Source organism: Candida albicans, chromosome R, assembly GCF_000182965.3.
Source record: "Candida albicans SC5314 chromosome R, complete sequence".
Taxonomy (NCBI): Eukaryota; Fungi; Ascomycota; class Pichiomycetes; order Serinales; family Debaryomycetaceae; genus Candida; species Candida albicans.
The window spans coordinates 1847046-1871566 of record NC_032096.1 but is presented as its reverse complement, the minus strand read 5'-3'; the positions used below and the strand labels follow the sequence as shown (position 1 = coordinate 1871566).

At 39.1% G+C, this 24521-nt stretch overlaps 10 protein-coding genes across 10 annotated transcripts; 5 read left to right on the top strand and 5 right to left on the bottom strand. All coding sequences in view use genetic code 12, as the record gives it.

Moving 5' to 3' along the window:
* On the bottom strand, positions 1-7251 carry PRP8 (U4/U6-U5 snRNP complex subunit; the record flags this gene model as incomplete). The annotated part of the gene is made up of 1 exon (XM_711186.1): positions 1-7251. The coding sequence occupies one exon, from the start codon at positions 7249-7251 to the stop codon at positions 1-3; it is 7251 nt and encodes a 2416-aa protein (XP_716279.1).
* A 478-nt stretch (positions 7252-7729) lies between these two features.
* On the top strand, positions 7730-9874 carry CAALFM_CR08650CA (putative ubiquitin-protein ligase; the record flags this gene model as incomplete). The annotated part of the gene is made up of 1 exon (XM_711185.2): positions 7730-9874. One exon carries the CDS (start codon positions 7730-7732, stop codon positions 9872-9874), a length of 2145 nt encoding a protein of 714 aa, XP_716278.2.
* A 420-nt stretch (positions 9875-10294) lies between these two features.
* CAALFM_CR08640CA (serine C-palmitoyltransferase) lies at positions 10295-12058 on the top strand (the record flags this gene model as incomplete). Its single annotated transcript, XM_711183.1, has 1 exon — positions 10295-12058. One exon carries the CDS (start codon positions 10295-10297, stop codon positions 12056-12058), a length of 1764 nt encoding a protein of 587 aa, XP_716276.1.
* Positions 12059-12189: 131 nt separating this feature from the next.
* Positions 12190-13938, bottom strand: CDC23 (anaphase promoting complex subunit; the record flags this gene model as incomplete). The annotated part of the gene is made up of 1 exon (XM_711182.1): positions 12190-13938. The coding sequence occupies one exon, from the start codon at positions 13936-13938 to the stop codon at positions 12190-12192; it is 1749 nt and encodes a 582-aa protein (XP_716275.1).
* Positions 13939-14074: 136 nt separating this feature from the next.
* Positions 14075-15139, top strand: CAALFM_CR08620CA (uncharacterized protein; the record flags this gene model as incomplete). The annotated part of the gene is made up of 1 exon (XM_711181.1): positions 14075-15139. One exon carries the CDS (start codon positions 14075-14077, stop codon positions 15137-15139), a length of 1065 nt encoding a protein of 354 aa, XP_716274.1.
* A 75-nt stretch (positions 15140-15214) lies between these two features.
* Positions 15215-15613, bottom strand: CAALFM_CR08610WA (mitochondrial pyruvate carrier; the record flags this gene model as incomplete). Its single annotated transcript, XM_711180.1, has 1 exon — positions 15215-15613. The coding sequence occupies one exon, from the start codon at positions 15611-15613 to the stop codon at positions 15215-15217; it is 399 nt and encodes a 132-aa protein (XP_716273.1).
* Positions 15614-16420: 807 nt separating this feature from the next.
* On the top strand, positions 16421-17419 carry PEX19 (Pex19p; the record flags this gene model as incomplete). The annotated part of the gene is made up of 1 exon (XM_711179.1): positions 16421-17419. One exon carries the CDS (start codon positions 16421-16423, stop codon positions 17417-17419), a length of 999 nt encoding a protein of 332 aa, XP_716272.1.
* An 88-nt stretch (positions 17420-17507) lies between these two features.
* CAALFM_CR08590WA (AAA family ATPase) lies at positions 17508-19808 on the bottom strand (the record flags this gene model as incomplete). Its single annotated transcript, XM_711177.1, has 1 exon — positions 17508-19808. One exon carries the CDS (start codon positions 19806-19808, stop codon positions 17508-17510), a length of 2301 nt encoding a protein of 766 aa, XP_716270.1.
* Positions 19809-19967: 159 nt separating this feature from the next.
* CAALFM_CR08580CA (uncharacterized protein) lies at positions 19968-20768 on the top strand (the record flags this gene model as incomplete). Its single annotated transcript, XM_711176.1, has 1 exon — positions 19968-20768. The coding sequence occupies one exon, from the start codon at positions 19968-19970 to the stop codon at positions 20766-20768; it is 801 nt and encodes a 266-aa protein (XP_716269.1).
* On the bottom strand, positions 20763-24500 carry SKI2 (SKI complex RNA helicase subunit; the record flags this gene model as incomplete). Its single annotated transcript, XM_711170.1, has 1 exon — positions 20763-24500. One exon carries the CDS (start codon positions 24498-24500, stop codon positions 20763-20765), a length of 3738 nt encoding a protein of 1245 aa, XP_716263.1.
* Between the last annotated feature and the right edge of the window lie 21 nt (positions 24501-24521).

Here is a 24521-nt window from a genome sequence, read left to right as displayed (position 1 = left end):
CTAACTAAATACATCTTCCTGATTTGCTTCCTCTTCATTACCAGCCTCAATGTGGGTGAAATTACTAAAATGTATTGGACGGTGTAGTTCATCGTAGAATGTCAACGGAATGTCCAACTTTAGATCATACAATTCAGCGGCATTGAAAATGGCCCCCATGAAAAAATAGTTCCAGATGTCATCATCAGGCACCATAAATGTACCAGCAATCTTGTCGGACATGATCAATTGGTTCTTTTTAGCATAATCTTTACTGAACCCAGATGGGGTTTCTGACATCATGTCATTGTTTGTGCGACCCCAATCAAATCCCTCTTTGGTGATTTCAAAAGACGATACTGTGACTGATCCTGGCGTGTAAGCAACGGTCATGGTGACAAAATTTGGCTTGTATTCATCGAAAAACCGCGATTGTGTGGTGATGTCAAATGATGTCATGTAACTAAACTCTTGTGATTGAGTATGAACCCATCCCAACAATTCCAAATCCTTCAAGTACCCTACCTGGTCGGGAAGGGTGTTTGGAAACTGTATTGAATTAACGTTACCCAACTGAGGCACAATGGCAATACACTTAATCTCCTTAACACCAACATGGTCGGCAGGGGATTTACCGTAAAGAAATGCCCCCACCTGGATTCTCAAGTCTGAAATCTGTATAAGCTTTTGCAAAATATTCTTTGGCAAGATGTACGTGAACGAATTCTCGTCATCAACAAACTCTTCTGAACTCACATATATATTTTTGGCACGCAAGTGCAAGTTGTTGGCAGCAATAGCACGATTTCTCCATTCATTTCTTGACGAAAACGTCAGTTGCTCATAGTTTGTAGTGGTTACGGTTGTAATCTCCTCACCATGTACATTGGTTGTAGTTGTCTTCAATGCTGTTAGTTCCTTGTTTTCCACTTGGTTGTTGGATTTACCATCTTCAATTTCAGCAATTTCTTGTCTCTTAACAGAAGGAGCTCTAATATCTTGACCCAATATCAAATCACGCACTTCTGATTGCGTCAACGATTGGATATTGACATTGTATTTCTTGGAATAGTCGCTAAGAATCAAGTCTCGCAACTGGGCTTCAACGTCAACCCATTGCTCATCGCTAAGTGATGGCCAAATATGGTGGTCTTGTGTCACAATGTTAGCACTAGGACGTAAAATATGGTTGGCTGTCTCAGTGTCAATATTCAATGCTCTCAAAATCAATATCACTCGAGAAAATGCAGTATAAGGGGAAATGCTCTTTAACCAATCATCATAAAAGTTGAACAACACCATTTGCGGCTCACTTGCTTTCAAAACTATATCCGACAACTTGTCTATCTTCATAACCGCAGCAAACGGCAAATGCAATTCCGAAGGTCTAATGGAGATATTGGGGAAATCCAACATATGGACTTCAAGTGGATCCATCATCCCCCTTCTACTGACAATTAATTGTTTAGGTTGTTCTTCTCGTGGTAACGACTTGACCAACGCAGCAACTTCCTCTGCTGCTTTCCACTTGGCTAATTGGCCCAAACGTTTCTGACCTGACCATACCGACGTGTGAATAATCTTCAAAAATAATTGTCCACTTTTAGGATTGAGTATAAATATACACCCATTGATTGGTTTTGTGGCCAAGTTTCCTTCGAATGTTTTGTGAACAGTAACTCGATAAACATTGGTGTCATCAACAAACAATTGGGTATCGTTATTAAACAATTCAGCATAGTTATTAGAATTCAAAAATGCTTCTTGAGGTTGTGATTGGTACAACTGCAACCCCTTACGAATACGTTCACGCAATACATACAATGCTGGGTTTGCCTTCATAATCTCTCTCATGGCATTGTGGACCAACGGCTTTAACCCTGGGAACCAATTACCATACACATCGTACATGTTATATGCCAAGTCAATTGCAATGATAATACCAGTTGGTGACGGATACGAGCTCATACCATCGGTTGTATAATCTAAAAACTTTGATCGCGCATATCTTGATATGTCATGCGAGTCATAATCACCATATCGAAGCTGAACATCAATCCAAAACGTTGTGGCAGGAATTTCCATTTTATCATCTTTTTCGTTGAGCAAAGATGGCTTGGAGACCTTCCATTTGTAAGTACTTGTCAACACAATGTCTGCCGTAGACGAATTCATTTTGTATGATTTTCTTGGATGGATAGCTTGCTTTTCCACATTATCAATCTGCAAAACTTCCAATTCTTTATCGAGAACTTGGCAAATGTCTTGGACTACACTCTCGTGGATTTTCTGCCACAAATGAGCTCTGAAAATTTGAATCAACGAAATCTTTAATGTTGGGATCTTACCATGAAGAAATATACCAGTCAAGTCCAACTGCACCAAAAACCCAACATAAACATTTGCTCGATTGATTGTGGGGGACCACCATAATGTGAAACGACGGTTGGGTATTTGACTCAACCCTTGTCGTTGGGCATTGGTCAATTTCTTGAATTTCAACGAGTCTTCAAAACCTGAAGCTTTCTCCCAAAACAATCCTTCCCACGAATCAAAACCGGTACCTTTAAATAATGTATGTTCAAGAATAGTCTCAATACCACCCAACGCTTGGATAACATCGGTTCTGTACGCATTCAAGTTCCATAATTTACCATCATGATGATTACTGGTCCACCAAAATGGGTTAAAGCGGGCTAAGCTAAACTGCTTGAATTCTCTTCTTATTCTATGGCCCTTGTCATAAGCCAAAGTGTGTCTATCCTTTTGAAACAACGTACTGATACGTGGCAAACCTCGGTCCCAGTTATTTTCCATGTCTTCAAATGTCAATCGTCTGTTTTGCTCAATTGCCTCTTGCCGTTTAATAGCATACTCGGCCCACACTCTTTGCGAGTCTAAAAACTCGTTTTCCCAAGAAGTCACGTATCTAAATATTGTGGGGATAATCTTTTCATCTTGGTGCGTCATACCAGCTCGGAAATGGGTTATTCCAGTATCTGTTTGTTTAGACCACCGAAGATCTGAAGCAGGAATTAAAATATGTGATGCACTTAGCATGCCTAACCCTCCCAACTCTTTGGGTGTATAAAACACTGCTGGTGGGAATCTTGAAGGCATTTTGGAATTGAGCCCCATTTTCACTCGATTCTGAATTTTTGTTTCACATTTGACAAGCACATCCAACAACGACGGCGTGGCAATGGCAGCTTCTCTATAGTATGTGACCAACGCAATTAACGCAGTGTTCCATTTTGCAGCAACTTTGGTAAATGTAGTAGATCCAGAAGACATTAATATTTGACGAATTCGATTGTGGAAATGATCGACAGCTTCTTGTGACACTTGTAAAAACGCCTTAGCTGTCCTTTCTCTGGTGTTTTGGTCTACGAGATCCCACACACCTTCCTGCGATGACAGAAGCTCTTTGGCTCGGATTTTCGGTAATATTCTCACTTCAAAACCACACATCAGAAACAATAAATTTGGGTTATCGCGGGAGTACACTGATGCAAACGAATCCTCCCATTCTATCGACGTCAACGAAGTTGGAATGCGTCCACTAATCTCCCAAAATGTTGCTCTCCCTAAATTCACATCGTGTCGCATCAACCGCATTCGAGAGTCGCGGGGCCAGCATCTATGATTGTTATACCCCACAACATTTTCAAAATTTGGATCTGGGTGTTCCGACAAATAGTCTTGAATTAAACCAGATGCCTCTTCATTGTCAAATTGGAAAAATATATGAATCTTGTCCAAATAACGCGAATACAACCTGATTGGTGATGCAGTTTCAGTCTCCAAATCTTTAAATTGAAGAAAATTGTTTGGGTTCTGAACGGGACCAGCTATTTCCAATGCCCTATCCAAGCCAAGAATCAACAAATCAACAACTAAACCATAGTATTGATACACAAATGACGCAAATTGAAGTCCCCTGATGATTCCGTACTGGTTGACATGGTTCATGTCTTTGAATGTAAGACTCACGTTGTTTTTGGAAGTGATATAATCGGCAATATTAGTGTCCATGATTAAACGTAAAAGCCTGTTCAACAAGGTGAAATCAATGTTTTCCGAAAATTTGTTTAATGAAGTTTCAAGCATGACACCGCATTCACCTGCCGACGTATTCCACACACTATGTAAATTATTGATTCCTTGACACCATTTGTAGACAAGTAACGGTGGGATTTCATCATCACTGGGTTTGACCCAGTTGGGGAATAACCTTCTTTTATCTGCTTCATACCACAAGTACTGGTCCAAATAGGCATCAGTAATTTTTTCCAATGGATCCACCGAATACGTTGGCACCAAATGGCTATAGTAATCCATCATCTCTAAACCAACTTCCTTGAAAATTCTCTGGGTCAACAAAAACTTCTTGATTCGAACCAAACACTCGTGGGGGTTGTCATATGCCTGCTCAATCAATGCGAGCTCTTCACGTTGTGCCGAATTCAACTTGGCATTTGCACTATAGCTTTCTTTCAAATTCTCCAATGCCAAAACCAACAATTTTGTGTCGTGCTTATAAGATATTGGTGGGAACGGAATAGGATTAAACTTTCTGCTCTCAAGCCAGCTCACCATTGTTTGGAAAATCTTCACCCCTTCGTCTGGTGACACAAATGGACCATTCTTGCCAAAATTCATTTGTCTTTCTTGTTCATTCTTGATCCATAGCCTTGTAAGTCTCCCCAAATTCTTTCTAGCAACTGTCTTTTCCACATGTGCACCTTTCCTAATTCTTTCTCTGTTGTAGTGTGCCACTGAAATCCAGCCATCTGCCTTGGCTTTTATGTACCGTTCAATTATACTCTCAATGGGCTTGGGTAACCCTGGAACTTTCCAAGGAATATTTGCTTTCCAGCATCGCCATGCCTCACTCAAATGTTGAAGAACAGTTTTAGATTTGCTTTGCTTCAATCCTTCAGGGATCATATCTAATATGTCGTGCATAACTTGGGCTCGCAACTCAATATCGTAGTATGCGTCAACTCTTTGCTTGGTAATTGTTTTTGCCACATCATTTTGTCTTCTACCTTCAAACTGTCTAGCAATAAGGTTACCCAACCATCTCTCTAATAACGGAATGATACCCCTCAAAAAGAAGAGCCACACTCTCCATGCCGGTTGCCAAAAGCCACATCCAGGACCTTTACCTATTACTTTGTTGAATCTTTGATAAATAATATGTTTTAAATCTTTACATTGACGTATTTGGTGCATGACCTTGTATTTGTATCTGTAGATACCTGTCAATTGGCCCAAGTGATTGAAAAGATAGTAAAGCCCATCTGCTAGTTGGTAAGCATCAACATTACCTAAACGATACTGGATGTGGGAATCAACAATCATTTTGACAGCTCGTAAAAGCTCTCGAATAAGGTGAAATGCGTTCCCAAAACGAGACTTTTTACGTTCTTTGGTGCTTAACGTCTTTGTTGGCTTCAAGTTAAAATTATAATCCAAATGAAGATACGTAAGACCTCTCTTGTGTATCAACAAGTTTAACATATTGAACCCTTGTCTGCACACTTGTATACCTGCTTCAACCCAGTCTATTGTTGTTTGTTGAAAGTATTTCGTCATCTTTAAACTCCTCAATAGTTTTTGATGTTTATTCTTATGTGATCTTCGTCTTGAGTTTGGTCGTTTGTGAACCTCATTCAACACATAATTTTTCAATAGCTTCTGGTAAGAAACACGCACTTTGGTGTTGCTGCTTTTCGGGGCCTGGTGCAAATACCAATCTTTCGTTAATGCGGCGTCCTGAGCACGTATGGTTTTGCCTCTGCGACGATTAAAAGGGTATGGAGCAAAAAACAAATCCAATGCATCTGCTGTGCCTTTTGGTTCCACTGGAACTTCTCCAAACTCTTCAATGTCATTTGTTTCTTCAGTTGTCGTCCAAGATAGAAACGGCTCAACATCTAAAGCAAAATCGTTGTTGTCGTCGTCGTCGTCATCTTTATCCTCACTCTTCTTAGGTTGTGTTTTCGGCACAATGAGATTGAATTTTGGATTAAAAGTAAAAGCAGGAAGCCCCTTGCTTTGTGGCTGCTGAGATCGGCAATCCAATGGTGCACCAAGAGGGGAAACCGATACTTTCTTGACAAAGGAATTGTATAAGAATGGCAACTCCACTTTATATTCAGTCTTGATTGGCTGTCTAAATATGATTCTATCAACGGAATTGAATTCTGTAAAATCTTCGAGCTCGGGATTATTGATTTTGTCTTTGAAAAGTGGCTCAAACTTTGGTCCTCCTGGAATAGCAACATTTAGACTTTTTGCTGTGAACAAGGAGTTTTTATCGAATTTCTGTGTTTGTCCCTCGTGTAATATAGGTCGAGACAACTGATACAATTTGTTCATGGTACCAAAATCTAAATTCCATTTACGGTAAGAATCACCATTCACAATGTCCGGGTCTTCTACTAAAGGTCTTGTATCATAAAACCAATCTCTCAATTCGTCGTCATCCTCTATTTCTTTCAGTCTAATGGCATCCACTAGTTCTGTATCATCCAAGTTTTCGAGCCAATCTAACGGCGGCTCTTCGTCATCAAATGGCGGGAATCTCATCCTCTTGAAATGTTTCCTATCTTTTTTCTCTCGTCTCATCATGTTCCAAGTAGTCGCCCATTGGGCTATGTAAACTGGCTCGATGACTCTGGGAATTTCATTGACAAATGTGATGGCTCCTGTTGTGTGGTAAAGAACTTTAACTTCCTTTTGCTGTTCCCATGGTTGTGGCATGTTTTCGAGTAATTTTAACAATGCATGTGGTAAATATTTTAAAGATCCCAAGTGTGAGCGTTTATCAGATGCAATCTTGTTCAGAGTCAAATCACCATGATCAATCATAATCTTGCGCAAGTGCTGCGGTGGCATCTCTGGCTTCTGTGGTATGACCTGAGTGGCTGATCTCTTTGTATCTGACTTTTTCTGACGTCGAGATTTCACCACATTAGACCAAGTTCTTTTTCTTGGTTCTTGTTCATTTTCAAGGGATGTTGATGGTGCTGATTGTTTTTTACTATCTGCAGAAGGTGGTGGAGGTGGAGGTGGAGGTGGAGGTGGTCGAAGTTTGCTATTCAAAGATTGAGAGGATGAAGGAGGAGGAGGAGGTGGTGGAAGTTGTTGCTTACCGGCACCATTGCTGTTCTCCGTAATTGGTTTTCCATCATTCTCTTTTCTTCGTTTGTTCTTATTCAGTATTCCTGGAGGAGGTGGAGGTGGGGGTAATTTACGTCCCATTGTGTGTAAATGGTTGTACTGATATTAGATAGACTAGATTGTCTTGCGATGGAGGAGATGTTTGAAGATGTATTTTTTTTTTTCAATGTTGTGGATATTTGGTTAAATGTCGCTCACCTACAGAACCTAGATAGTGCGACATTTCCCACACACCTAAACCGAGCATGACAATTACAGACAGAAAATAAGTGTGGGAGGGTTGTTCTCCTATCACACCACACACAGCACCTAACAATGAATAACAGCACTATAGATATAAGTGGTAGTTTTGGCACCGCAATCGATGACGAGCATGAGTATTTTCCTTTGGCCAAGTTTATCTCGTCGTTGGTCGATGTGATATGGGAACAAAGTGAACAATCCTCCTCCATGAATACCACCCCCTGGAATAGATTAGGAGCAATAAGCAAATACTGTTGTTCAATCTATGGACTAGCATGTCTTGTGATGGCMMCTAGTGTTAAACAGAACATTGGTGATGGCCTCAACAAATAATTTACAGCAACAGCAAGTGAGGAGGGGCCAATTCAACCAAGCAAAGTTGGCGAGCAGTACTATTTTCAAAAATTTGAGTATGATAAGTTTTAGGGTGGGAGTTATATTGTTGTTCTTGTATCAAATTTATAACATCTTGATTGTTTTGAATTTGCATTACCACTTGGGGCTAACACAGGACTCCAGTCTAAATTGGATATACCGATACATTCCTGACCTGTTGTTCCAGTATGATGCTGAGTTTTTCAACGACACCAAATACATGAAGACACCCGGGGCACAGGTTATGGTCGGACCCACAAGTGACATGTACTGGCCAATCTTTTTAACATTTTGTTTACTGTCGTTTATTGAAACGTTTATTGCGTCGATCGAAGGTAAGAAACCTTATACAGAGAGCGGGATCACAATATTTGAACATTCTTTAGCGTTTCAAGAGTTTAGCAGTAACGGGGCATTTTTCTTTGGGAGTTCCAAGTATTACAAGCGACCAACAGAGCAAGTCCTTCTCACCACGTTGTTTCTGATCTTGAATCATTTGAACATTCACATTGGTGCTATAATTAATGACAATAAGTATAGGTTAATACCGCTGACAGTTTTTGGTATGACGTTTTTGGGTTACTTCATTAGCTCATTTACCAATGGCTGGGGCTTTTTGCAGTTCCCGCTTATATTGGTTTTGACTTTTACTCCCCAAGTGCTTATATTGTTTATCATATTGATCAGCTTGGCAATCTTTTTGTTGGCCGTGGTTGTCAATGGATTCCGGTTACGAGGTCTCAATTATGCTAGTTTGTTTATGCGTGATTCTCGAAATGAGTTGGATGAGGAGGATACAAATCTGTTGATAAAGAACTTGAATATCAACCTCAATGATGATTTCTACACTGCATTGTTAAATGTGGGAATTTTGGCAATCACACTGGCGGGGAGGTCAAGCTATATTACCGAATTAAGTCTAGTTAATCTAGAGGATGAAACTTGGGTAGATAGAAGCATTTGGGAGAGATTAAAGTGGGCAGGCCACTCTTCTCGAAATGGAACATCGCGGGGTGTTGTCCAGTACTTGCAGGAAAACCAACTCGTTGGTTATGGTAATGTCATAGCTAAACCCACACAAAGGTTAATTTCAGGAAACTATTTGGGCGATTACGAGAGCAGCAACATTGGTGGAAGGACCAGCGTTTTGAAGAAAAGAACTTTGTATTTGAAGGATATGATCGTGTACACTTGGCAATTATTGTACGGTTTGGTGGTTGATAGCTTTATTTTGGAATACATACCAAACTTGTTCAAAAAGGTTGTTTTGGGTAAGAAGATCGAGAAACGGCCATACTGGGAAGAAGAGACCGAAGACGAGTTTGAAAAGAGAAAGTTAAAGACCCCGCCATTTTTACGAAAATACGTGACAAGACGAGTTAGTCGTAAGAAAAAAGACTTGGTTAATATCGACTCCTTTACGCAAGATGAGGTTTCCCAGTCGTACGCTAAGATATTACTATCAACCAACGACATTTCCGAAGTGGATAATTCTGGTGATTACAATGAGGTTATAGAGGAGGAGACTGATTTGGAATATGATTCTGATGTGGATGAAGTTGTTTTCACTCCGGGAACTGTGGCATCTCGAAACCCTACATTTGCACAAAAACAAGCTATATTACCAATACATGAACTTTTTGATGGCAAGGAATTACACGATGTGCTTGTGTCATCCAACACGACATACTTGGATATATTACAGAAACACATGCAGTATGGAGAAGAGAACGGAAGATTGACCAGATCCAAGTATCAATCATTAGCATTCCTGCCACTGCTGCTGTTTCAGTCAACCGATAAATTTTTAGGGAGAACTGAAGAGGATAGTGAAACTGCTAGATTATTGGATATATTAATTTCAAAGAGGCTTGAAAAGGGCGAGCAAAGTAGTCGCGACGACGACAGTGCCAGATCCTTGGACTGTGTGATCTGCCAGACAAATGTTCGAGAAATCATTACTTGGCCATGTAAATGCTTTGCTATTTGTGAGAGCTGTAGATTGAGTTTAGTTAGTAAAGGAATTGAAGGATGTGTGTGTTGCAGAAGAGAAGTTGAAGGTGTGTCGAAAATTTTTATTCCATAAAGGTAGGTTTTCGCCGATGTGTGTGTAAAGTTATAGTTAGGATTTAGAAATATACAAAGAAAGGGGTCGCCTAAAGAAAATGTCGTGACAGAAAAATGTCTCTACTGGATAGCCCAGTGGACGATTCTTTTGTTTGTGTGTGTGTGTGTGTACTTGGTGACAAATTTCTTAAACTTTCAACAAACAAACTAAAACACGAAAAAAAAAATTTATCATTTTTGAAAACCAAGCTAACCTCACACGTCCACTTCTAACATATGTACATTTAGAAATCTACCATATCATTACTTCAATAACATTTTCATTCATTCATTCATTCTTTTCTTTTTCTTTTTTCCCTTTCTTTGATAGACAAATAGATACGTTTTTGGACAAACGAATAGTCAATTATATTTGAATCCATTTGTTAGACAGTTTATAATGGCATCTTCAATAATTGTTACCACAACCACAACCACGACTACGACTACTGCAACAGCTATAGCTCAGCAGCATTACAGTGCATTGCCATTATCAGCTGCATGGGAGTTATTGTCATCTACGTTTCAAGAAGACTTTGTCACCGCTTTGAACAACTTGGAATACATACCTGGGGGTAGTATCATTTTGAGATATATTAAATCATCTTACCAGAATGATCCTATAAGATCTTTGCTTGAATTTTGTTTAGTTCTTTTTGCCCTATCATATTTTTTGAGTTCAAAGAAAAAGGAAAACAAGTCGGAATTGGTAAGGTTTTCTCGTAAAGAGATCGATGAGTTGTGTGATGAATGGGAACCAGCTCCTTTGGTCAATGAGGTTACCGAGTTGGAAAATTGGGAATTGAAATCAGTGCCAGAGATCATAGGTCAAAATGGTGCTCATGTGAAATTAAATAACAAGACGGCAGTGAACCTTGCTTCACAGGATTTCCTTAATCTTAACGAGAACGATAGAATTAAAGAATCAGCCAGAGTAGAAATTAGATCGGCCGGTGTGGGTGCATGTGGTCCACCAAACTTTTACGGGACCCAAGATGTCCACGTCAGATTGGAAGAAGATTTGGCTCGTTATTTGGACTCTGAGCAGGCTATCATTTATGGGCAAGATTTTGTTACTGCTGGTTCCGTTATACCTGCATTTTTGAAAAGAGGTGATTTGTGTGTGGTTGACAGTGGTGTTAATATTGCATTACAAAAGGCGTTAATTGTTAGCAGAGCCGATATTGAATGGTATGATCACAATGATGTCGACCATTTGGAACAAATTTTGTCACAATTGAAACCAGTTTTAGACAGACAGAAACCAATAAGAAGAAGATTTATCATCACAGAAGGGTTGTTTGCCAATTCCGGTGATATTGCCAACTTGCCAAGAATAGTGGAATTGAAAAACAAGTACAAGTATAGACTCTTTTTGGACGAATCATTGTCTATTGGTGTTTTAGGTGGCACTGGTAAGGGTTTGCCGGAACACTATGGGGTTTCAAGAGATGAAATTTCCATCACTATTGGTTCCATGGCTAATTCTTTTGCGTCATCTGGTGGATTTTGTGTTGGTGTTAATCCAATGGTGCACCATCAAAGAATCTCATCCAATGCCTATGTCTTTAGTGCATCGTTGCCCCCATATTCGGCCAAAGTTACTTCCCAAGCAATTAGAGAAATTCTGGCACCAGAAAACTTGGATCCGACCACTGGAAAATCGAAATTAATGGTTCAATTGCATAAAAAGACTGTTGACGTGTACGACAGATTGGAAGCTGCACTTGAAAAGTTACCAATGCACATCGTGTCATCCCCTCAATCGCCTATGATACATTTGAGATTGAGAGAGAAGGTCAGAGAACAATTGAATTTGCCATTGATGTATGGTAACTCCACATTTATCACCACGGGGAAGCCTGCAAAATTGTTGAATGAGTTTGACGAGTATTTGAATTTGGAAAGTTTTATCTTACAAAAAGTTATTGATTATGTTTTGGAACATGAAGGCATATTAATAACCAGAAGTAAGTTGATTTTAGAACATGAAAACTTGCCAGTGTTGCCACCACATTTGTTGATAATGATAAACATTGGTGTTAAAGAAGAGGAACTCGATCGTGTTGTTGAGGTCTTGCCAAAAGCAATCGAAAATGTATTTAGTAATATCAAATCAGAAGAAGATTTGTTACAATTGAGAGATGAACTTGTTAATTATTAAGTAATCAATATGTATCTGTTTTTTTAGATTTTCTGTATTCACACAGTAATTTTATTTTATTTAATTTTAATTTTAATTTCAATAATATACAAAAATAGCGGTCAGACAGTCATAGTATTGCAAACTTTCTCTTAATGCATTTGGTTTTTCATTCTATTTCGAGCATCTCGTGCGATGGCTCGCGCTTCCTCGATATCGTGAGCATTGCTGTAGTTTAAATCCTTAGCTAATTCATATGCCTCCTCAAACTTCCAGTTATTCAAGGCGTCTCTAGCAAGCCAAAGCCGTGCCTTTGATGTCTCGTCGCCAACACCCCACTCAAACTCTTGGGCAAAACATAGCCTCATATACTTGTAGGTATCTTTGTGATTGCCTAGTTTTTCCAGAATAGTTGCTAATCGATAGCAAATGTGTGGTTCTACCGAAAAATCACATTCATCAAAATCCTTGTTATCAAAAGCCAGATCTCCGTGCATCACTTTCCCTATAGAAAGTGCTTTTGCAAATGATTTGAAGGCTTCTTCTAATTGATCGATCTTTTCATAACAATTACCTATTGCCTGCCACATACGCTTATCCAATGGTTGCAAATTTGTGGCTCGTTGATAGTAGTACAATGCATAAAGATGCATATCCAATACTTCATATGCTTGTCCTAAACCATACCACGCACGGAAATCTTTAGGGTTGGTGTCCACTGCACGTCGATAGGACTCAATCGCAGCATGGCTATTCTTCAATTCAACAAACTCGTGACCCATCAATGTCCAGGCACTTAGACAATTTTTGTTAAGAGTCAAGGCTCGTTTATAATACATTATAGCTTTTTCATGTTCGCATTTCATTGAATAATAGTTTGCCAATATACAACACGTTTCCGGTCGAAATTTGTCAATTTGCGACGCATACTGGGCAAGGTACGAAAGTTTCGAGCGCTTCTCCATCACATACAACATATTTGAAAACGTGTCTAGATCATCCAATCTCAACGGGTCCTCAACTAGTATCTGATCAAATGTTGCCTCTGCTTGAAAGTAATCCAAGTTATGGTATGATATAAGAAATTGTTGTATTTTCAAAAACACAAACCCGGGGAAAAGAGCCGCCAAGTTGCTCAAGTTATCGAACAAAGTGTTCAGTTGATGATAAAATTCTTGCAATATCACTACCTCAAAAAACTGAAACATGACATTGTTGGCTAATGGATTATTGGTGTTTTTGCACTTGTTTATATAGTTGTGGGCCTCTTCAAAAGATGAAAACGATGCAATGAGTTCCTGCCAGCATGACCAGTTATATGGGAAAATCTGTAATGAATCGTGTAGACTCTGGCGGGCTAACTGGTATTTTTTCTTTTTGTTATAGATAATTCCGTTCAAGTAAAGCAAAAAGGCATTCTGTTTTTGTTTCAAATAGTTTTCAGATTCCAAGATGATTTTCGATAATTGCGAGTTCAAAGAATTTAATGCCAGCTCCTTGCTTGTGGTCCCAGTATCTTCGTTGGTTTCATTGATCATTCCAATATTTAAGGACCCGTCTGTCTCTTCTGTGGAGCGCTTGTCGACAGAGATCAACATGGAATATAATCTTAAAAACTTGGCATCGCCTCCCTTACAGTCCTTCAACACATGGGCCGCCCTGTCAAATTCTTTGCAATCAAAATACGACTTTGCCAATATTAGTATATCCTGATCTAATAAATCATCAGAGTCTAAGGCGAGGGGAGGGTACGTCACCGGCTGTTGTTTGTCTTTCAATCCATTCAATGCTTCTGCACACCATTTACTGGCTTGGTATAAACTCAAGTTGTTCAATTTACATGCCGAATGATAGAGATGAGTTCTCAACTCAGTGATATCAATGGATTCATTGGTTGTCATTGATTGTGGTGAGTTTGTTGGCTGGTTGTTTAGAAAAGTGGCCAATAATCAAAACAAAACAATGGTACGAAAAAGAAGAAAAAAAAAACAACATCAAAATTACTTCCCACTACATTTACTTACACTATAGCACACAATGTCCACAGATGCACAGACTCGTATTGAAGCTCTCCAGCAAGAGCTAGAGAATACTCGAGAGACATTTATAACAGCTCGAGAATTGCTTGATGCAGATGATCAGACCATTCAAGCCTATATTAGTCAGGATCAGTCTTCTTTAGAATCAACACCAGAAACCCTGTTATTACAAAAGAAGTTTATATTAGACTCATTCAAAATTAATAAAGCCCATAAAAATTATAAAGACTGGGAACGTGATTGTAAGAAACATCTTATTGAAAATGATGTTGTCCAATACAATGAAATATTAGGAAAAATGTCCAGGGTCAATCTTGCAATAAACAAGGCTGCTGCCATTTATGAAAAGTTGTCGACTTCGGTCACATTACCAAATTTCCTTATATCACGGAAAACTTTAGAAAAATTCAATGACGAGTCGTTAATTGAAGTTGCTAAAAAATCCAACAAAGATGGAAATGATCAGTTACCCAGAAACGTGCAATTAAAACAGCTTTTTTCGTTAGAGGCATCATCGACTTTACCTTTACCGGAATTCAAGGTGATCAATCAGTTAATCAATATTGAGTACCGTTTGAGATTGGAAAAACGGATACAATTGGAGTTGTTGACTTTGATAAAGCAAAAGCTCAATTCCGAAAATAGAGAATGGGCGAAAAATCTTGATTCTTTGGATAGATTCATTACGCAGAGCATTCCAGAAGCGATTTCCCAAGTAGAAAGAATCAAAGCACAGGAGCTTGATGCCAGGTCTAAAAAGATTGAACAGGAGAGTGACTCGCTGGATGATGAAGAGAGTGAGATCCAAGACGTGGAAAGAGATGACGATGATATGGAGCATAGAAGAGAAGAAGTAGACGTGGAAGATAATGAAATGGGCAAAGAGTCAGATGTCGAGAGTGACGTTCAGCACTCACCAATCGATACCACTAGTCTGCCCCTCCCGTCTGATCATCACGAAGATGAGGAAGACCTCGAACTGCATATTCACCAAGAAATAACAGCACCAGATGATTCCAACACCGACAATGATGAGGACGAAGATATGCTACTTGATCATTGAATGTACATATATATTGACTAATAATAAATATCTGTGTTCTATCTTCCCCCCCCTCTTAAAACTATATATAGATGATTAATTCTTGGCTGGTTCTGGTTCTTTTACAGCAGCTGCATCACCGTTCAAGATATAATTAAATACTTGCATTGGGGAATCACCCAAATCTCTTCTGTAGTTGACAATTCTTAACAATTGGTAACCAGCAACTCCACCCAAAAAGAAATTCACTGATGCCAAAAGCATGTTCCTTGGTTTTATAACAAACCCGGCCCATCTAGTCCATATGGCACCAGTGGCAAACAATGCTATCTGTTGGGTTCCGCTCAATTTTTCAACAGGACGTTGTATGTCATTAAGTCCAGCAGCAACTAAGGCCCATTTGAACACTGGAGCCCAAAAATGCACGGTTCTAGGACCGGTCTCTGAATTTAAAAAACGTTGGAATTTGGATGCGTGTTGAACTGTTGAAGCCATTGTGAGATGTTGAGGTTGATGTTGTTAATAGGTGAATTTGGGGTGTTTAGAATATGGGCAGAACCTCTATTAAATAATGTGTGGTTTTTTTTTGTTAAGTAATTTGGAATCCAATCTTGTCCGAAACATAATATAAATTTTTAGTGAGCAAAACTAAAAAAAAAAGTTCTCACTAGCGGCACGACTATAGTACCCCACTCTTATTCTCGGCTTGCGGGCCAACCAACAACAACCGTATAGTAAGCGGCATCCAACTACCGACTAGTATTAACTGGTACAGACAAGCCGACATCACTATATAAAGACGTTACAGCTGCTTATTAGCAAACTACTATGGATAATATAACAATTCCACTCATAACAAGGAGAACATCAATCTATGAGCTAGTTTGATACAAACAGATAACCCTTTCGTTTTACCGAGATCTACAACTTTCACTGTTTCGTAAGCATGTCTGTTATCCCTCTTTCAACTGATTACCAGTCTACCAAACACATAAATGCATAGCATAGGATAATGAATGATAGATGGAGAAGATTGAAAGCTCTTACAAAAGTGAATAACAACCTACATTGGTTGTGAGTGGGTTTGGGTTGGATTTGTTGAAAAGAAAAAAAATTTCATAAGCCAGTTTGAACATAATACACACAATCAGAAGAACCACCAAATAAAATAAATTGAATCTAATTTAAGGTGGGGGAGGGAAAGTAAGCTTTCTTTTTTTTTTTCAACCTTTTTCTTTCTTTAATTGACAAATTATTAATTCTTTATACACGGTTAATTTCTAAATACCTGATAGCTACATAATGTCAACAAACGAAGTAGTAGATAAATCTACCTTGGAACAACTCAAAGTTAACCTGGAAACTGCTAAACCAGTGAAAGAAGAGAAACCTGCCGCCAGTGCTGAAACCAAAAAATCTTCTAATGACGATGATTTGGATGATTTGGACGATTTGTTGGATGATTTTGCTGATGATGTTTTAAGCAAGCCACCTGGTGCCTCGGTATCGCAACGAGACGATCAATCGGTCAAACATGAATCAGATAAGGCAAAAGATCCTACTGATCCCCTTGGTAACGACTTTCAAAAATCCATAAATGAGTTGATCAGTGATTTGAAAATTGAAGACCCAGACACCCAAAAGCAATTTGAAGATTTGGTAAAACAATTTGAAACCAACCACAGAGAATCGGTTGAAGCGGAAGAGAAAAAGCCTGCCAATTTTGAATACGTTATGAAAGAAACAATGGAAAGATTGAAAAAACTGGGTGACGACATTGATGTCAAGTTTAAAAATGACCCATTAGGGTCCAACCCAGAAGATCTCTTGACCCAATTGTTAAGTGGAATGGGTGATGCTGGTGACGGTGATTTCGATATGAGCAAACTATTGGTGGACATGTTAGAGCAATTGAGCTCAAAAGAAGTATTATACGAACCGATCAAAGATTTGAATACAAAGTTTCCTGAGTATTTGCAACAAAACAAAGACAAACTTGACGAAGCCAAATACAAGAACTACACTCAGCAATACGAAATAACCAACGATATCGTCAGAATATTCGAGCTGGAATCATACAGTGAAGAAAATAAACGCCAAAGAGAACAAGTGAATTCGTTATTGGAATCTTTACAGGAATTGGGTCAACCACCAAGCGAACTTGTTGGCGAAACAGGCGATTTCCTCCCCGGCTTTGGTGGAGGTGCAGGTAAGGGTGGCGATAATCCATTCGGGTTTGATGAAAAAGACCTACCACCTGAATTCGGAAAGGACTTACAAGAAGGTTGTAAACAACAATGATACTCCTTCTTTTGATAGGTGTGTGTATGTATGTATACTTTATTCTGTCTATGGATTTATACTTAATAATATCGTTAACGACTCCTCCTTATATATTTAACCCACTTTTCTTTGAAAATTTTTCATAGTATTCCAACATTTCCGGAGTTATACCTCTTGATATGCCTTTGAGTGCGTGCTCGAAATGTTTGTTAGTAACTGTGGTTGCTTCTTTATTCTCCATAATAGCAGCCAACCCTGCTTCCTGGCACAATAATGTTACCTCTGCACCAGAGCACCCATCAGTCAATTCTGCCAACTTTTGCAAATCCACAGATTCGTCTCCGCTTTGTAAATTGAACTTGCGACTGCATTTTTGCAATATTTGCAATCTGGCATCATAGTCTGGCGGGGCAACGTATATATGACGATCCAATCGTCCTGGTCTCAACAATGCTGGATCAATTTCTGTTGGCTTATTTGTGGCACCAACAATAACCACACCTTTCAATTCTTCAACCCCGTCAATCTCATTAAGCAAAGACGTGAGCACATTCAGTGCCGCCGTGGTTGAACTATCCCCGTCTCTATCACCAGCAATAGCATCAATCTCATCGAAAAAAATTATCGACGGCGATGCAGCCCTAGCCTTGCGAAAGATTTCTCGAATGGCTCTTTCTGATTCACCAACATATTTGTTGAAAATCTCTGGACCTTTGACCGCCAAGAAATTAAGTCCAGATTCAGTTGCCAAAGCTTTGGCAGTTAAAGTTTTCGAACAACCTGGAGGGCCGTAAAGTAAAACCCCCTTGGGTGAAGAGACACCTAAGTTTTTAAATGAATCACTAGCTTCCAAGGGTAATTGAACAACCTCAATTAGTTTCCGTTTCAATTCTTCTTGTCCCCCAATATCCGACCAATGTACTTTGGGCATTTCCAAGAAAATCTCACGCATGGCACTCGGTCTGATTTCCGGCAACGCATGGTACACATCGTCAACTGTCACTTTAATCGCGGTTTGTGGAATACCAACAGTTAGGCCACGATTGATTGCTTTCATCACTGATTCCCGACATAGCGCCGTCAAATCTGCTCCAACATACCCATGGGTTTTGGAAGCAATACTTGCAATCTCTTCTTTAGTTATTTGACACTTTTCAGAATTCATCTTTGCAAACTGTTTGGTCAAAATCTCTTCACGAGCTTCAACATCTGGTATCCCGATTTCAACTTCTTGATCAAATCTTCCTGGTCTTCTTAACGCCGAGTCAATTGAGTTGGGACGGTTGGTAGCACCAATAACAACAATTCTTCCATTATCGCCCATTCCGTCCATAACGGTCAATAATTGTGCTACCACTCTTGATTCTGTCTCGCCTGAATCGTCTGAAGTCCTGCTGGGTGCTATTGAATCAATTTCATCCATGAAAATAATCGATGGTTGGAATTTCTTAGCTTCATTGAAAATGTCTCGAATGGCGTTTTCTGTTTCACCCAAATATTTAGAGACGATACTGGGACCATTGATTGTTAAGACATGTGCTTCAGTAATAGAGTTTGCCACACATCTTAAAAGCATGGTTTTACCTGTTCCGGGTGGACCATGTAATAAAATTCCTCGTGGTGGTGAAATCCCAAAATCAGAAAATAAAGTTGGATTATTCAATGGAAGTTCAATAGTTGATTTTAACAATTCAATTTGCTTTGATAACCCGCCAACTTGATCGTATGTGATTTGTTGTGGTAAGTTGGGATACTTGGACCGTGCAGGGAATGACAGTGTTGCTACATTGATAGACGTTGTTGGTGAGAACAAATATGGTGGTGACACAGTGTGAACAGACAATAAGGAGTCACTATCCTTGATTGATAATTTGTCCATGGATGCATCCAAACTGTCGTTTACATCAACAATGGTAATTCTCTTGTTGTCAACATTTATTTGCAACCCAGGATAAACTAATCCAATATCAAGCAATGCCAGTCTCACATCTTCAGTAACAGTTTCTTCAACTCCACTTATGGAAATATCACTGGCATATTGTGGCTGATTCATAAATTTGACGAGTTCAACTCTATCACCAAGCAAAAGTCCACAGAGTTGTCTGTACGGGAAGGATATAGTAATAACATTTTTATCAACAATATCGTTAGAAGAGTAAACAGTTGCCACAACCCCAGCAGACCCACTATCACTTGACGACACTAACACCAAGTTCCCATTATTAAGTTCCATTGCTGATAGTATTTCCGGGTTTATATAGACATTGGCTACGGATTTGTTGTTGGTTGGCACATTGGGTCTGACAATAAAAGACTTTGGTATTTTTATTTTCTTTGCTGGTGCGGTAGACAGTTCTGGAGTAGATACCCCATTGTTTTTCTTCTTAGACGATGATTTCGATGACATATCTTAAAGGAATATAGAGTTGTTCCGTTACTTGTAGCACTCAATCTCAATGACGATATGAGTGCATTTTTTTTTTCACCAAAAGCTTCTTCGCAAAAAATTATTTTCTTTCTTCATTTTTTTGCCAGACCATAACTTAACAAGTTGGGCTAACTTACCATGATACATACTGCTAGACGATCTGTTCTATCTTGCTCGAGTCATAGCACAGGCCCACTTATACTATATAGAAGACAATCTACTGTTCCTTTGCTGACGAACGACTTGTATATATCAAGATCCAGAGCCATCACATCAAAGCGAGAAGATGATGTGAAACTCCATTCAAATACATTCGAACCCATACCCACATTTCTACGATCTAGAGTGAGAAGGGATCTTGTTGGAAGGATCGATTTAAGTGCAAAAATAGATAAAGAAGACAAACAATTCTTGATGCAGAAAATGAGCTCGCTACAATCGTTCCTCAAACTAGATTTCAACACAACCGAGTTAATATGCATTGCCTATGGATCAACAAATATGGAATTGAAGTTAAAGAATAATATAATGGAGACTGACACACTACGTAAATTGGGGAAAACAAGGTTCAAGATGAGTCTATTCAAAAACACTATTTTCATTGATGATAGATATTTGACTGCTACGCCAATGGAATTAAGTTCAGATCTAGACATTTTCAATAATGAAGAAGTTATTTATGAGTTTCTAAAACTAAATCAACTACACAGACACAGTTTACTTAACCGGGAATTGTTGATCAATACAAAGCTACCGAGGAAAGACTATGTGACAAAACGGCAAATGCTTTGGAAACAGGCAGCCATTGGCAGTTTCTATACCATGTTGGGAATAGTGATGGTCAAATATCGGGACGAAAAACTATTGGACAAGTTGATAATAGACAAAATAATAAATGGTAAAAGAGGTGTTATTAAAATAGTACAAAGAAATCTATAAATATAACGATGCACAAAACACAATATCACGTTTAATCTTTTCTTGTGCCTCGACCATTTTCAAGTGTAATGTAGAGTCTCCAATAATTAAGGCAGCATTTTTCACTTCACGGCAGATTTCATCCAATCTGGTAATTACTCTCACAATTGTACCTTCTGCTTCAACACTAATTTGCATAATTTCATTAAATGACAACCCGTTGGCCCATTCGTATACAACATTAGCCAATGCAAAACGTTTGCTCTCCACGAAATCTTCCTCTTCCAGTGTCAAAGAAACTTGTTTTTCGACATATACCTTCAAAAGCTTTTCCGCAATTTCCAAGATCTTTGCCTTCCCCTTTTCCAATCTTGGTGTGATTAAAGGTGGTTCTTCTTCTTGGGTTCTTCCCTCGTACACAAAGCACGACAATAACGCCACTATTTCTGCAGGCTCAAAGTCTCCCAAAAAGTTGTTCAAGACCAATTCTGTAATAATCAATTCCCATCCAGAATTCACTTCACAGGCAACCCGTCCTTTCAACACTACGTTGTGTTGTTCATCAATATAACCCATTGCTTCCAAAACTTGCAATCTTTGTTCATAATCAGGTAACAATTCCAAGTTTTCATCAGAAATCAATCGTTCCAATTTTTCCACTTCTTGTGACAACAAATATCTATCAAGATACTCAACATAATGCTGCCTGAAATTAGGGCACACGTAGGCCTTACTCAGTTTTAGTTTCTCTAGTAATTGATCTTTTTCAACCGTCAAATCATGCAAGGATAGCTGTCTAGTGAATTTGAAAGCCAACTCTTCAAAGCTGTTTTGATACTTGGTCAAAATTTGTATTTGTTCTGACGCTTCCTGCACCGCTGACTTTTCGTTATTTATAATTGAATTTACTGATGTCTTGAGCGAATATCTCCCGATAAAGCAAATGTTTTCATATGGCACCAACACCACTCTCAAACGACCAGAAAATTTGATTTTGGGAAAGTTCTTGGTGATGTAATCTCGAATAGGAATATACGGTAATTTATACTTTTCAATAGCTTCTTCGTAGTCTTTGCCGTGATCAAAAGTTAATAACACAATAGCATTATTAGCACTATCTGACTTGACGACAAACCCCATTCGTGCACCATTGTGGTTTACATCTCGGAAACAAACCAATCTTCCCACACGCAACAACTGACTTTTCAAAACTGGCGATTTGTGTATATCAACAACACACTCTCCATATAAATTCTCGTACTCTGTTAATAAATTGCATGTTTCTTCTGTCCCCTCCAAAGAGCATTTGCTACAGGGGGTTATTGTTGATGATTGCAACTGCTTTTTTATTTCGTCGTACCGCTTTTGGTTTTCTGGAAGCAACACCTGTGTAGAATTCTCACTAAAGGAATGCTTTATCATTTCCTCAACTTTTAATGCCTCAATTCGCAAAAGATTCAAAATCATGCTGTAAGTTAATCTAAACTGCGACAGAAGTTTGGTAGGTGTGCCTAACACTACTTCCTTGAAATCAGTTGGTGATAATGGATCGTCGTATGCCATAACAATAACCGTACCGGTCTTATCCAACCCTCTTCTACCGGCTCTACCAGACATTTGTGTAAACTCCCCTGGTAATAAATTACGGAAACTTCTACCGTCGTGCTTTCTCATTGACGAGAATATAACTGTTCTTGTAGGCAAGTTCAACCCCATAGCAAAAGTTTCAGTGGCAAACAATACTTTGACCAACGATTTGGCAAAAAGAATTTCAATACACTCTTTGACAATTGGTAACAACCCACCATGATGAACAGCAATACCTCTACCAAGCATTTCTCTGATTTTTAAAATTTGAGGCAATTCACGATCTTCCTTCTTCAATCTTCCCACTGCCCGGTCAATAAACATATGGATTTCAGACTTTTCACGAGCATTATTGAAATCAACACTACGCAAGGAGTCTGCGTATTCTTCACATCTCTTTTTAGAGAAAACAAACACAACTGCAGGCAACAAGTTATTCAGTTTCATATAATTAACCAAATCAATCCACGTGTTTTTCTTTGGCCCATCTCGGCCAAACCTTTTGGGCCCAGAAAAGTTACCTCTATTGGCATTACCTCCCCTTCCTTGACCTCCTCGACCGCCACGGCCGCCACGGTTCCCACCTCTGGCAGTTCCACCTGGTCCGCCTCTACTTCCGGAACCCATGGTTGTAGACGGCAACTCATTTTTTTTGCCACCGCCTTCTAGCAAATCCTTGTGCTTTCTAAACTCATTCTCCTGGAATCTTCGGTTGGCATCAACAACCTTGAATAGTTGGTTTTTGGCTGATACAAAGATCTCCAAGGGAACCGGTCTTTTGGGAGTTGAGATGACATATATGTCTTTCTGTTTCGTTCTTCCGACCCAATTAGCAAATTCAAACGTGTTTGGTACAGTGGCAGACAATAAAATATACTTGACGTGGTCGGGCAACATTATAATGACCTCTTCCCACACCACACCTCTGTCTATATCGTTGACGTAATGAACTTCATCAAATATCACAAACTCAACGTCACGTATCAAATCGGCTCCTCGGTACAACATTGATCTTAAAATCTCCGTGGTCATGATTAAACAGTTAGCCTCTGGGTTGATTTGGACATCCCCGGTTATCAACCCTACATCAATGTCTTTGAAAGTCTCTTTGAAATCACGGAACTTTTGATTCGACAAGGCTTTGATTGGAGACGTGTAGATACATTTCGTCATGTTTCGATGTGCCATCGCTATAGCATATTCGGCAACCACGGTTTTCCCTGCAGAAGTATGTGCAGCCACAAACACAGAATCACCTTGCTCCAAATGGAAAACAGCTTCCTTTTGGAATGTATCCAATTCAAACGGCCATGTTCGTGCCATATTGGGGACCAACTCTTGAAAGTCTTCGATTTTATGATCCAAGTCTACTACATGAGCCCAAGTTCGTTTATCCAATGCGTTCTTCTTGTCGGTATACTTGAAATTGGAATAATCAAATGGCACCAATCCTTCAATTTCCTTGTTATCAAAAGGTACTGTCGGCTTCGGCTTTGACACGTCGCCATCTAGAATTGTAGATTTATTGAGTGCTGCCTCAGATGCAGCAGAAATGTGAACCCCCTCCAAACTATCTTTTTCTTCTTCGGAAGAAGCTGGTTCTATATCCAAACTTCCACTTCCACTTCCTCCTCCACCTACTTCTAGCCCACGCACAAATCCTGGTGGAATATCAAATAGTCCATGTTCATTTCTATGCAAATTTAAACCTGAATCTTTGGGTTCTCTTTCAGTTGCTGCTTGTTGGATTAACCCTCCTGGTTGAAATGGTAAAAAACTGGTGTTTCCTCGAAGACTCTCACTTTTAGAACTGTACCCACGATTGATGCTTAGCGAAGTGTTGGAGTTTTCTAATTCGTTCAAATTGACTTCTTCCTGGTACCCAGTGATGTGTCCATGAATACCAGATCTCTTGAATCTAAATTGCGTACGGCTCAATCGCTCAGGATTAATCACTAATTTGTCAATGATTTTCTCTCGATTGATTTCTAATGGTTTATTGACAAGATCCAAGATCTCCCAATTAATTTCTGGTGATGGGTTCAATAGATCTGTTTTCAAATTTTGTCTCCTTTCTTCTGCATTAAGGTCTGGACATTCATATGTGGTAACAGTTGTTGGGTCTACCACCAATGGATCATTTGTCGGTACCTCTTCAATTATCATTTCTTATGAAAATATTATTTA